The sequence below is a fragment of the Loa loa genome (assembly GCF_000183805.2).
Source record: "Loa loa unplaced genomic scaffold supercont3.99, whole genome shotgun sequence".
Classification (NCBI taxonomy): domain Eukaryota; kingdom Metazoa; phylum Nematoda; class Chromadorea; order Rhabditida; family Onchocercidae; genus Loa; species Loa loa.
This window is the reverse complement of record NW_018108279.1, coordinates 111,543-125,154: the sequence shown is the minus strand read 5'-3', so window position 1 is coordinate 125,154 and position 13,612 is coordinate 111,543. Positions and strand designations below refer to the sequence as shown.

General features: G+C 31.7%; 2 protein-coding genes across 2 annotated transcripts; both read left to right on the top strand.

The window, feature by feature from the left end:
- Nucleotides 1–406: 406 nt before the first annotated feature.
- On the top strand, nt 407–12,018 carry LOAG_00985 (hypothetical protein; the record flags this gene model as incomplete). The annotated part of the gene is made up of 21 exons (XM_003136525.2): nt 407–479; nt 881–1,028; nt 1,264–1,424; nt 2,222–2,356; nt 3,111–3,326; nt 3,980–4,124; nt 4,425–4,575; nt 4,873–5,112; nt 5,239–5,375; nt 6,011–6,266; nt 6,752–6,919; nt 7,046–7,138; nt 7,498–7,675; nt 7,778–7,851; nt 8,169–8,378; nt 8,757–8,836; nt 9,929–10,034; nt 10,454–10,612; nt 10,797–10,981; nt 11,286–11,363; nt 11,901–12,018. 21 exons carry the CDS (start codon nt 407–409, stop codon nt 12,016–12,018), a joined length of 3,111 nt encoding a protein of 1,036 aa, XP_003136573.2.
- A 728-nt stretch (nt 12,019–12,746) lies between these two features.
- On the top strand, nt 12,747–13,381 carry LOAG_00984 (hypothetical protein; the record flags this gene model as incomplete). Its single annotated transcript, XM_003136524.1, has 2 exons — nt 12,747–12,866; nt 13,145–13,381. 2 exons carry the CDS (start codon nt 12,747–12,749, stop codon nt 13,379–13,381), a joined length of 357 nt encoding a protein of 118 aa, XP_003136572.1.
- Nucleotides 13,382–13,612: the final 231 nt, after the last annotated feature.

Here is a 13,612-nt window from a genome sequence, read left to right as displayed (position 1 = left end):
TTGATCACTTTCTTTTTAGCTTTCAGTTTTCTTGCCCGTGTTTTCTCTTATAACATCCATTTCGTTTTGTTTTTTTTCAAATTTCACTCAGATTTTTTCCTCATTCATCCTTTCACAAGCTGTTCTGCCCTTTTCTGAAGAAACATTCAAGTGCTATGCTTATACCAGTTATAGCTTTTCTGTTCTTTCCTGAAATATGACATCTGTTTCATTTCCAGTTTCTAGTCAATGTCACATCTATTTCCTTGTCATTTTCATCTACACATCCAGTCACTAGCCATTTTACAAATGCTTTTGACCTCTTCCCTTTCAGAATTTTGTAAACAATGTATCAGGTCAAAGTGTTATCTTTCTCGTTCTTTTTTGCTCTTGGATTATTTTTTTGACTTTCTACCTATCACGTGTTATGGGACCTACTGCTGCACTTATTTTAACATACATAGCTCGAAAATGTGGATGGAAATGCGTCCTGAAATTAGGTTAGTTTTATGTGATTGTCAAATCCGTAAACATTTTATCTTGTAGGAATTTCACTTTTACTTATGCAGACTTCACCTGTACGTACTGCACTTAAAATCTTAAAATCTCGTATAAATGGATTTCAGGTTTTAACCTGCAATTAGCGGTTCTTTTATTCGACTGTCTTACTCTTTACTTTGAAAAAATTTTTTCCCACATGTAAGTTTTGCTCCAAACACTAAAGCGTATCGAAGGATGGAATGAACATTGAATCTCAAAACGTTTCATTCTCCACAAACTGTAAACGTCAAATTCCTTAGTGGTAATTAATAAGTAAGACGCATAAGTTTAGTTTTATTCTTCACACTTTTTTTTTAATTTTAAGATTCTCTTTCCCGTTCTTCACCACTTATCTTTTAAGGCTCATTATCGATCTCTTTGATAGCGGGAAAGGTAATGTTTCGCCATTTCATATTTATATGCGAAGATTATACTATTTTTTGTAATGATGGCTATCTTATCTTTGCCTACTGGCGACATATCAAATTGGTGGATCTTCATACGCGAGGGTTTGTTTTCTGAAGTATTATTCTTCCACTAGGCTTTATTAAGTTTGAACTAGGCCTGCTAGATTCAAATTTAATCAAACTTACTTTGTTTCACAAACATATATTTATGTTTATTTATACAATTCTGTCTTTAGCGAATGATCAAATGCAGTAAATAATTAACCTTTTTTTTTTCTTCTCCATTATTAAGAAAAATTGAAACATTCAAAATCCTATCCAAATTTCGGAATTCTAGCTTGAAAGGTCGTTTGTGTTTGACGTTGAATGGATTACGTATTCACATATACAATCGTTTGGAAGCATATCGGAAGTTAAAGAAAGATCCTAAATTTGAAAAACTTTTCACGACAATTTCACAACAACAGTATACCGATGAAATTTTGCATTCAAATGAAGGTGTTGTCACCTCTTATCACCGTTATTATTGCTGTTGAAAAACTAATTTTCATATGTAATTTATTTTGAGAAATCTCTTAATAATTTAGGAAAATTAGACTGTTATATCTGACACATTCACGAAAAAGTGAAAAAGTTGTTAGTTTAACGTAAAATACTACGTATCATTTTCTGTAGCACGCAATTTGTAGTTTTAAGTGGAATTTAACTGCTTAACTTAATCAATTAATTGTTAATTTATTTAATGTAATGAAGAAGGGATGGAAAAATAAATCCAGTAAAAAGTAAATCCTTTTCATTGTTTCCTCTCTCCGTGATAAATACGTCATTTGGCTTTTGAAATTGGATGCAATTTGGGAATGAAGTCAGTTTTTTTTTTTTAGAATTTAGTGTTTGAAATTTGAAGATTGAAGCTTTGAGGTTGGAGTTTGAAAGGTCAATGAAAAATTCTGTTAAAAAATTTGCCAAATTATGTTAATGAAATTGGTTAAATTTATCCTTTTCTTCAATGAGATCTTAAACTTCTGTTTCTGCTTTGACTACGGTTTGTAAGTTCGAGAATGATACTTTTTGCAGAATCCACCAGTGAAAATCGATATCGAGTACTTTTTCAAATACATATAACACAGTCCATGCATATAACAAGTGCCAGAAAAAAAGTTTTATGGAGCAGAATGAAATTGATAAAACAAAATAATTAAGAAGGAGTAAAGGATGACAAGTTAGGAAGTGATCAGTTGACAATCAAATATATTTAAGAAACAATAATGGAGAATGATAAATACCTACTGTTCCAGGGAAGAATGATAAATTTCTGAAAAACTTTTGGGCGTTTGTTGGTACAATACGTATGTCTAGCAGAAATGTTCACGTATATGTTGGAAATCGTTTGCTACCCACTACGCTTGTCATTTTTTCACATAAAACGTTATGTAAGCTAACTGTTGGTTTTAATTTTGCATTATTTCAGAAGGGCTACACAGAATTACTATATTCCTTTAAATATGCATAAGTTTTAACGTTCGTCAAGATCCACGTTATAACAACTGAGTCATACATAGCAATAAACGGAAGTCTAACGTATGCATATGGTAACACGGAGCATTTCTTTCAAATATTGAAGCATCCTTAAATGTGTAGTTGCCAAATGACCAGAAACATTTGAATTTAATGTTGCAATTGACTATTTGGAATCTGATTCCATCCTGCGATGGTTATTTGGAATTTGATTCCATCTCAGAATTGATTGTTTGGGATCTGATTTGTTTGGAATCTGATTCCCATTCTGGCGACCATCGTTTGCTGCCCCATAATATTCGATTTTGAAAAGAGAAATGCTTTTTGAAATAAGTTGATTTTGTTAGTTTTATTAATAAAATTGCTAAAATAAAATTGCTAGCTAAAACTAGCTACTAAGTTCGAACTACATCATTTATTCCTCAGTCAGTACCGAAGGAGAATAATGGAACAAAAAATGCCATTTTTCAAATGAGAAGTAGAAATCTCATCATTTTTTACATTCATTCATGGAAATTATTGCGCTAATCTCGCAAACATTTGTCCTGTGTTAGTTATTTCACTCCAAGTTATATCAGAGGAAAATGTTCAGGTGGTTTGGAAAAAATGTCCTCGTTTAGGGAAAAAATTCTTTTTCCGTCACACTAAGAAGAGAACGGAAATTTATAGTTACTGGACGACTGGAACAAGTGAGCAATGCTATGTTATTGGTATGTTCGATTAGTGGTTCAAACTTTTCAATTTCATTAAACAACAATGAGGAATATGATGAGACTGATCCACGGAATCTGTGGAAGCGTCACAACGCACCTCGAACAATGGGAAGTGGTTTCAAAGTTCTTCAGAATGCTACACTGAAAGCTGTTTATCGCCAGAGTATCTTTGGTATTATCGAGTTTTATTTCAAGAACTAAGTTTTTCAAATTTTTCGTAAATTAATTGGCAAGATGGAATGATTATAGCATTGCAATGAAACGACCACATTGATTTCACTATTTTGAAGTACATCAGGAATATTTGTCTTTTAAAATTTGCCAGAAATAGTTTGTATCCGATATGCAATTCCCGTTTCTAAACAATAACTATTAAACTTGGTTTAAATTTGACAAAAGGCATGGAGACTTTTTTCTCTTTTAATGATATCCAACAAATTTAAATGGAAGTAATATCATTCACTTCGTACAGACAACAAAGTAAACACAAAGCATGAAAATCAAAACGATCTGTTTTAACTGCAATAAAAAATTGTTTTTCTTTTTTAAGCGGTTATCAAGCTTAAATCAAACTGATTCGAACTTAAAATTACGATTTGAAAGTGAATATGCACAAATGAACGATGAAATGAAGTGTTGTAATTTTAAGCTTTAAAACTGAAACAACATTATTTGGTTTTTTTTTCATGCATTTTCCGGCAGAATATTTAATTTAAACAGCATTACATCTATTCAATAGCATATTTAAATTAGAAGAAAACGAAAATCCGAATTTATTGAAAGCAGGTTGATAAACTTAGAAGTTACTAGTGACAAGTATTTTAGTTGATCCATCATCAGAACCAATTTGCGACTTGAATGCTGATTTTGGCGAAAATGTCGCCATTGCATATGGTCCATGGGCTGAAGCATGTCGGGTTGCCTTCGTCAGCTACTTTTTTCCGGCTGATTTCACTGACGCTACACCCACGTACGTTTGGAAGAAACAATTTCTTCAATTTGATGCTGATTCCATCTCTGGAGATGATTTTAAAGAAGATAATTAATTATTAGACATTAGTTAGTAATTGATATCCGTCAAGATAAGATTTGTGTAAAAGATAATATTTTCACATGCCGAATAAACATGATCTCACAACGCGCTTTACCTGCTTATTTCTCTTATCTCTTTTGTCATTTGAATGATACACATATTATACATTAGTTAGCTTTAGTAAAATTCCAGCTTTACTATCAAATCTAAATATTGTCCAATTTAAACCATTCTCAGTAAATTGCCGGAGAGTGATGAGCGTAAAATACCACTGATAATGGATATTACGCTAGCGATGAACGGTAGGACAACGATAAATTTGTGGTTCATGCGACATGACGAACTGAATACTGTGGCTGTTATCATCAAAAACGGATTATCAATAAAAGTATGGGATTAGTACTGCATTTCTAGGATACTAATCTAATCATCCCTATCAGAGTATTTTTCCAGGTATCTAAAGTAAGCCATGGTACATGTTAACTAGATTTGATCAGTTGATCGAAAATCAAATGATCAAACAGGATGATTTATGAGCTGACATCGTGGATGATTCCTAAGAAGTCTTTTGCTTAGCAATTTGAAATCCGCTGAAGTTCTAAGCTAATTGAAATTCCAAGCCATCAATAACTCTGGTAATTAAGACTAAAAGTTTCGCTTTTCTTTCAATATTTGCAAATTAAAGGTAGAAAACCCGTTGGTGATTGCCGAAGAAGGATACAAAACGACGATGCGATTCATCATGAAAGATGTACAATTTCTGCCAACTTCTGGATTCCGGAAATTGATTTCATATGAGGAATTGATCATGGAGTGTAATGTATTCGTTCCAAAACAATACGGACAGCTTCAAAAATGTGAAATTTTAATGAAAATGAATCGAGTTACAATGTGGTGCGCTTGGGACCACATTGCCTTCATGCAGGTATTCTTCCAATTTTCCGGTCTAACTTATATTCATTCACTCATTATACTTCAGTTCTTTGTAACTCAAGGATTTGAATCGAACTGATGAATCCTATGTGTATCCTCATAATAATGAATATCGCAGGACTTTGTAAGCGAAGTTTCGGCAAATTATACGGAAGATTTGGCACAATTTGTGCCACAAATTTGGAACTATCGGATAGAATTTACTAACGCGAAATTCATTTTTGTTACCAACGATAAAAATTGGGTGGATGCAAGGTACGTATATCATTACCTACATCAGTAATATGCAACAACTATTAGTGAATGTCTCGCTTTCGAAAACAACGAACTTGCAATTACGATATCGATACAACAAATTAATAACAAAAACCAAAACGAAAAGATTAAATCACGCCTCGATATTCTCCAACCAACCGACCTGTCAAAACGCGTCCTTCGAAATGATTTGGCGCTCAGGATGGTCTGTTTCTCCGAGTGGGTGGGTGCTTGTACCGTTTATGATTACAAGAATTAGTTACCTCATGGAGCGCACATTGTATGGGTTAAGACAATATGGGCATATACAGCAAAGATGTCTGGCTTTCAACAAAGGGAATTATTGTTCCTTTGTTTCAATTCGCCATATCAGGGACACCTTCATATCTTTCTCTCTCCAAACTACACTGAGAGGTTGATCAACGGATATTTGTAGAAATTTGTCATTCAACTTCTACATTTGGTTAGCAACTATGTTAGCTACAAATATTCGGACTTTAGTGCTAGGAAGTCCAAAATACTTTTTAGATACGCAAAATGTATAGCTCATCTTGAGAAAACTTTTCAAATCGTTAGTTTTCAACTATTTTAAAGATGTTCAAAATTTTAAAACATGCTTTTGATGAATATTTTAGCAATCCATCGAATAACTTTCTGATTGCTCTTGTTGCGAAACGATTTACAATCAGTTACAATTTGAACAAGACTGAATTTTGTCCTCAAATTTGCCACTGTAAATCCGAAATGGTCGCCAGTGAAGCAGTTATTATCAAATTTCATATACCCGAACGAAGTACCTTATCGCCTGTAATACACACTCTTTATGATAATTCATTTCATTCCGTAAAACAATCAAGCATTCATATGCAAACAGCTCTTGATTTCGATGGGGTAAGTTTTATTAACTATCTGACCTTGCTATCACTCAAAATTTATTTTTTCTTATAGCCTGATCTAATCGTTTCTGACATTATCTTTTTAGATCACTGGAAGTTTAACTGCTAAAATGGTGGTTGAATGAAATTTCCTTAGTTATACTTTTAGAATGATTTGAATAAAGTAATACTTCCAGTAGTACTTTTAGAATGAATTGAATGAAGTTCCCTCAATAATATAGTAAATGTAATTTGAAACTATGAAAATCCCTCAATAATATAGTGAATGTAATTTGAAACTATGGAAATGTTTAAAACCTGATCAGATCCATTTGGGAAAATAAAATGCAAGCCAGTAATTATGTGGTTTTCCTTTTTCTTTTCCGCTTTTTGTTTTTGTTCTTTTTTCAAGAAATGCAACTATTATACTTTTTAGCTGTTTTCCATCTGAAGTTACTTTTGTAATTTTTGAAAGATTTTATTTTGAAATGTTTATTTTAGAGTTGGTTAGATTTTTTGCGAACCAGACAGATTACATTTACATATGATTATACGTGGCATCCCATATATCCTCCATATCAAAGTGATTTACCAGCACGAATTAAAATCACTAGAACCCGACATCCAGCACATCCATTTGAGCTGGAATCTGATTCTGCGCAAATAGAGGTAGTTGTTTCCTCGACATATCATTTAACCCAAGTATTCCTTGTTAACACTTCATTCTTTTATTTCATAAAATATTTTGAAAAATTATGTAATCTTGAAATGAGCAAGCATTAATGACTATTTCAGATCGCAATTCATTCACCTGAAATATTCATTTCCGGTTTTGCTTTATGGATTATCAAAAATTATATCAACGATTACTTCGGTTCTTATAGTCAGGTTTCGTATAATAGAGCTTTTTGAAATAAGCTTAATTCTTATGTTTGAAAAATCTCGAAATCAGTGCAATTGACAATGCTGCATGGGTATACTTGAAGAAAAGTTAAAGTTTCAAGGATATTTTTTTTCTTTCAAATTTGGTTCCAGAATTCTCAATTTTGAAAGACTAAGTAGAACCAGTGAATAGTTCTGTCCAGCAATAAAGGGATAAGTTATTCCAAATCTACTTTAACATGTTTCAAATTCTTATTTTTCTTACTTATCAGTATTTGATATGTCCATTGCCTTACTTAATGCTCACTACCTGAGAAATCTTTCGACAGAGAATGATTATATCATAAATTTGTATAAAATTGCAGCAGCAATCAGACATGGATTCTTACCATGCCCATGCATTACTTTCTAGAAGACTTTATGGACACGTGAAACACGAAATTGCGAAGTATCGACCGCTGAGTGTGAAATTAAGTATTCGAATCCAGGAGGCTCATGGACATTGCCTTATCCATACTGTCAAAACCGTGGGTGAAAATCCCGGTGATTCGTTGTTTGTCATTTTCTTTTTTTTTAACTTGCAAGTTTAATAGTTTTTCGTTGTCTCCCTTCAATTTCAATATTTAATGTATTGTTTCATTGTAGATACTTGTCCAATGATGAAAGTTGGCATTACGGTCATAGAAATAGTACAAGAAATCCGTGATTTACGATTTCAGGTTGGTAACTTAAGTCCATTAAGTTCAAAGATTTTCCTTTTTACCTATAGCATTTCCTGAAAGTATCCATTAAAAAAAAGTTTCCTGGTACGCAAACTTGTGAAAATTTGCAGAAAAAAGAAACTTTTTTTTGTTTAAAAGCTATGTTGACATATATCCTATTAATAACTATTTCAGATTATAATACTTTTTTTTCAAATTGTGTGAAATATTTCAGTGATTAATCCTACTTTACCATATTGTATCAAAAAAAGGAAAATCTTTCAATTTTAATAACTTTTTATTTAAATAAAGGATAGGGAAATTGAAGTTTTTAGGTGTTTATTGCTGGATTGCAAATAATCTTCCGGAAATCAGAATCACTGCAAACAGTACAAGAAGGTCTTCTGTCGATTGATCGGTTTGCCGTACGCATGAATTCGTTTTCGTCTGAAGTGCACATTCCATGGGATGCGGGTGCTGTTGAATATGCATGTGCATGGGAAATAATCATAGGCGAAATTGCAGCTAAAATTGATCCAACACAAGTAAATATTATTTAATTATGTCTTAAATTGATTGATTTAATTTATTTATCACTTTTTAAATAAGAAAATTTCATGATGACCCTTTGAATTCAATTGATTTAATCATATGATTTTCAAAATTCCCTTTTAAATGAATAGCTTTTGCGTAGGATCAAGAAATAATATCGGTCATATCACTAAATCATTATAAAGTAGCGGCTAAAATTAGGACAATCGGGAAAACCAGAACGTACGGTTTTCTTGAATTACAAAATAGTAACCTATTAAAAAAAATCTCTGTAATAAAGCGTGAGCTTGCGTGGTTAAATGTCTGTGCTCCAAATCGTCTTTCTGAATATTAAAATGAATTCTGTAAAATTAAAATGTCTTCCGTTGCAGTTAGTATGTCTTATTCAAATGTTGGAGGGTTTTTTGCTATTAGCGATAGCAGCTGATGAAGAACTTTTGGTACCAGAAATGTTAGTTTGCATACTTCCCACATTTCTCTTTATATCTTTTCTTTTCATATTTTTTTATTTCATAAACTGAGCTTTTCAATAAAATAAATAAATAAATTTTCAAAGACAAAAGAAAAAACTTCAGAAGTTACGGAACTTGGGAGATAATCTCTTGAAAGTAAATTATAAATAAATGATTACTGTTGCTATGGCCATAATTTCCATCCTAAAATTTACAATGTTAATTAAATAGTATGTCCCTACTTTAAAAGAGCTAGTTCAGGTTGTTCAGTAGTTTAAGATGAGCTCAGTTAGATCATTACTAAACGAGAAATATTGTCCATTATGATCTTTTGAAATGAAAAATTTGAAACTCCGTCATTCCGACCTTTATTAACAAAAATACTGGAACAATGAAGTTTCAAACGATGAAACAAATCTTTTTTTGCTTTTACTGTACATTTACGACTCCTTCTCGAGCTATGTTTAAAATCGCCCAATCTCTCCGTCACATCCAAATATTTTTTCATATCCCTTAATGATCACCTCATTGATAACTGCAATTGTCTTTTAAACATCGTTTATTTCTTTTTTTCGTATGATTTGAATTGAGAAAACAAAGATCAACCTTAATTATTCCTTTAAAACTAGTCTGATATTTTCTGTCTCCAAGTTCCTGAATTAACTCCAATCATCCGAAAAAACTCTTCCGGAGTACATTAAGCATTTGGAACATTTCCCTAACGATTTCCTATAGTATCTAATGCAGTGAATGTTACATATTAGGCAGTATTTTCATCATCGACCAACACAACTCATTGCAAAAGTCAGTGAACAATTCACTAAAAATATATTTAGAGGGAGCAAAAAAGAGTTGACCAATTCAGTCACTTTCCCTTTTCTGTTTTAATCATTAGCCATGCCTTAATTAATTACATGTGCGAAACATTATTGCATGAAATTCTTTACGTGTATGCTTCAACGTGTAGATGTGATAACAAAACATAGTAATCTATGAATTGTTCATACAACTATTGAAACTGCTAGAAGTAGTAGGAACGAGAAAGACGTTATTGTCCCATTCAAAATATTTCCATATTCATCTAATTACAGGTATGACATATGTCAACACATGAATGGTGTGCGCACTTGTACACAATCAAATCTTGAATTAGTTGATTCGGAAAATCGCATCCAGAATTGCGAATGCTCTAAAAATGTTCGTTTTTTTTCATATGGAACCTTTGAATAAACTCACACTGCCTCACCAATTACCGCTTACGTCTAAGAATAATGCTACTCGAAGAGTCTAAACTCCGATCCCAACTGTCATTCTTATTGATCAGTGATTGATAAAAGTCTGTTCCATGCTTAATAAAGACTTTATATGGCTTTGAATGTTAAAACTTTGGGTAAGTGTGACTTTTATGATACTTTAAACCTTAATGCTTCTGAGATAACACAGAAATAAGTAATCAATTACGGTATTTATGATGTTTTATTGGTCTAACGTGAGCTATCAAATGCAAGTTTATCGTTGCATTGACAGTTCAACAATTTGATGTCATTTTATTTCAATAAAATTCAAAAATGCATTGAACGCAACGGAAAGAAAAAAATATCAATTTATTTTTATAGTTAAAATATGTTTTATTTCGTATTGGTATCGATTTAATAAATATTCTCATCATGGAAGATGTTGCCATGATGTGCATATCAGTGGAACCATGTCGGATGTGTACCTGTAACTGTCATGAATTCTCCTATTGCACAAGCTTTCTATTTGGTATTCTTCAGGTGAATACCCATTTTATCACCAAAATTATTAAATTTCACTAGTTCGAATAATTTGCCAATAACATAACAAAAGGGCTATTCGCCATACACCGATGCAAGCAAATTAGCGGGTTTTGAATACTTCAAAGATTTTTTTTCAGGGTAGTGAGAGGTATCAAAAAATCAACCATCTTTTTTCTTTCAGTTGGATCTCAAACAATTTATCAAATATTCAATGTATAATGGAAGCGATGATGAATGGCTGGAATGTGGATCAGCTCATTTTCAAGATATCGAATTTGAAATCCTGCTGCCATTTTCATCAAAAAATTTGTATCTTATAAATGAACGAAAGAAATTCTTGAGGATCCACGACGAATATACGAAACGGTTTATCAATAATCCGATTATTGAATTAAACTTGACAAAATAAAAAAGGAAAAGAATCACGATGGAGTAAAAAAGAGCTGGAAAAGATCACCGCTTTCCTTGCCTTTTACCTTTGACCTTTCTTAATTTTTTTATGACACAATTATTATCACTTTCCCAGTTATTATCATTACAAATTTTTTTTGCCTAACCAAATTAAGCTTTGCTGAATTTTCCATGTTATTTTTTTTTCTTTTTTTATTTCTTCTTGTTTAGGAACGAAGTGTTCTTGTAGCGCATTATGCTCTCTTTGCAACTCTTTTAGGCTTTATTTCTTATGGCTAAATGAAGTTAAGTGTGGCTGCTATGGAAGTTTTGCATTTTTTGGTGAAGATGATTGGAGGTAAGGGAAAAAATTTCATTTTTCCTTTCCCTGTATTTATAATTGTTTTGTGTATGTAAGTTTGGAGCTCGAATAAAAGACTAGTCGATGATTATTGATTGATTATTAATTATATAAATACTATAATCATTAAATATCAATGGGTTTCATGATGAAACGTACGCTAAAAGTACACATCGGCATTTAGAAATCACCTGACCGTTTGACAGCCGGTATCATTGGTAACTTGACAGTTAGGTTTACACGTATGCGTCGCAACATCCTGATAATTTATTGATTGAAATAATTGATGACAAATTTTCCTTTTTTGCTATATGTTTTACATGTTGGTTTTAACAAGAAATAAATTAAACTAATTGTAATATAGAAACTCCCAATGGTTTTATGTTATTTATTCGAGTTCTTATTCCATTTTTAATTGTCTTGAATTGGATGAACTTAATATAACATTCAAAAAGCTTCGTGTTGCTATGACGTCGAATTAATAAAATCAAATCTATCAACTTTGCAAAGTTTTAAAATTTATTTATTTTACAGTGGTTGTATCTTTATGGCGGATTTTATGCAAAAACTTGCACAACCACAAATTAACGATGAGTCTAAACAGCCTGGTTTTGGTCAGAGTATCATACGTTCATCGACAAAGTGCGCTTAAAATCTTCATTTTAACTCTTTGATTGTTTACATTTTGAATTTTTGGATTTTTTGAATTTTCGATTTGAATTTTTACGCATATTATTTCTTTTTTAAGGTTATTTGAAGGAAACGATCCACACATTAGTACTTTTTCCAGTGAACTTAAGGTACTTCCATATTTTGCATTAAATTCCTTACCTCATTAAATTTCAAGGTTTTGAAAAATTTTTTTTCTTGCCTTACTAGATTTAAATCATACGTGAAGTTACTTCCATACATTACATATGTCTAACGTCAAATTCTAACATGTATTTGTACGTCTGAAATGCATATCATTGGTTTATTAAATACTAGAGGTGTGGGAATATTTTACGGGAAATAACTCTACCAGATGTCGATAGAGAAATGGTAATGGTAGAATATGATGAGAAATAAGTTGTTCGAAAGATTAAAACATTAAAATAAGGAAAGAACCGTATGAATCAATCATATATATATATTAGTGGCCCAAACTGACAATGATTGGACTAAATTGAAAAAAAATGACAAAGGACCGATCAAGATCCCACATTGTGTAGAATATCAATGCAACATGATTTATAATTCCAAAGTTGGCAACTTTATAATTATAATTCCAAAATTAACCTCTTACCGGAAGATTTAACTGAATTTCAAAATGTCCATCGAAAATTCCATGATTTGCAGAAATCAGGTATTCATCCGTACAACTCTGACATTCATCCGGAAATGACTAAGTCTACGAGGAGCTCAGAAACTCTTCTCGACACTTATCGTAATTTTTTGAATACATACCAAATACACCTCAGGGATATTAATGCAACAAACATATTCAATCGATTTAAATTGGTAAATTTCCTCATTTACCTGATCATGCAAAAATTATGCCTTTAATTGACACAGTAAATTGTTGACACTATTGTGACGTGTATTAGGATATGTAAAATTCACGTTTTCATAATCGGTTTGTGTCAAGTAGTTCTTTTTTTGCTTAGTAATGATATGATATTAGCCAAATTTTGCAAATTTTTTATTTTGCAGATTATTAATTATATTGTGTGTAACATATGACATTACTCAATATTTTTTGTTTAATACTTCAGTGATATTTGGTCAAACATTTATAGATTCGAAGTGGCATTAATAATTTACATTTAACTGAAACGCAAGTAAAAAGTGAAATTAGAAAGAATATTTCGTTGAAAGAAGAAGTATCACAACTGGTGCGTACGCAAAGTATACAAATAATACCGTACGGTCAACGACCCACCGATTGGGGCACTGATCCCAAAGTTATTTATGGATGGGGCAATATTTCTTCAGTAACAAAGGTTCCATCTGTTTATTTATTCATTTTTCCATAATTTTCCTAATTATGACATTCGCCAGATTTAATTTGAAATTTAAAAGGCAATTTTGATATCTTTAGTTATTTTTGCAGTACTTTCCATATCAAATTTTTGCAAAATATGTTTTTCAGAATACGTCCTATTATTAAATAAACATTTCTGACCGCTTTATAATCATAATAATCATTTTGAATGTTATGAAAGTAATTAAAATTGTTATTTCCCAAAATTAGCTACGGTGACTTT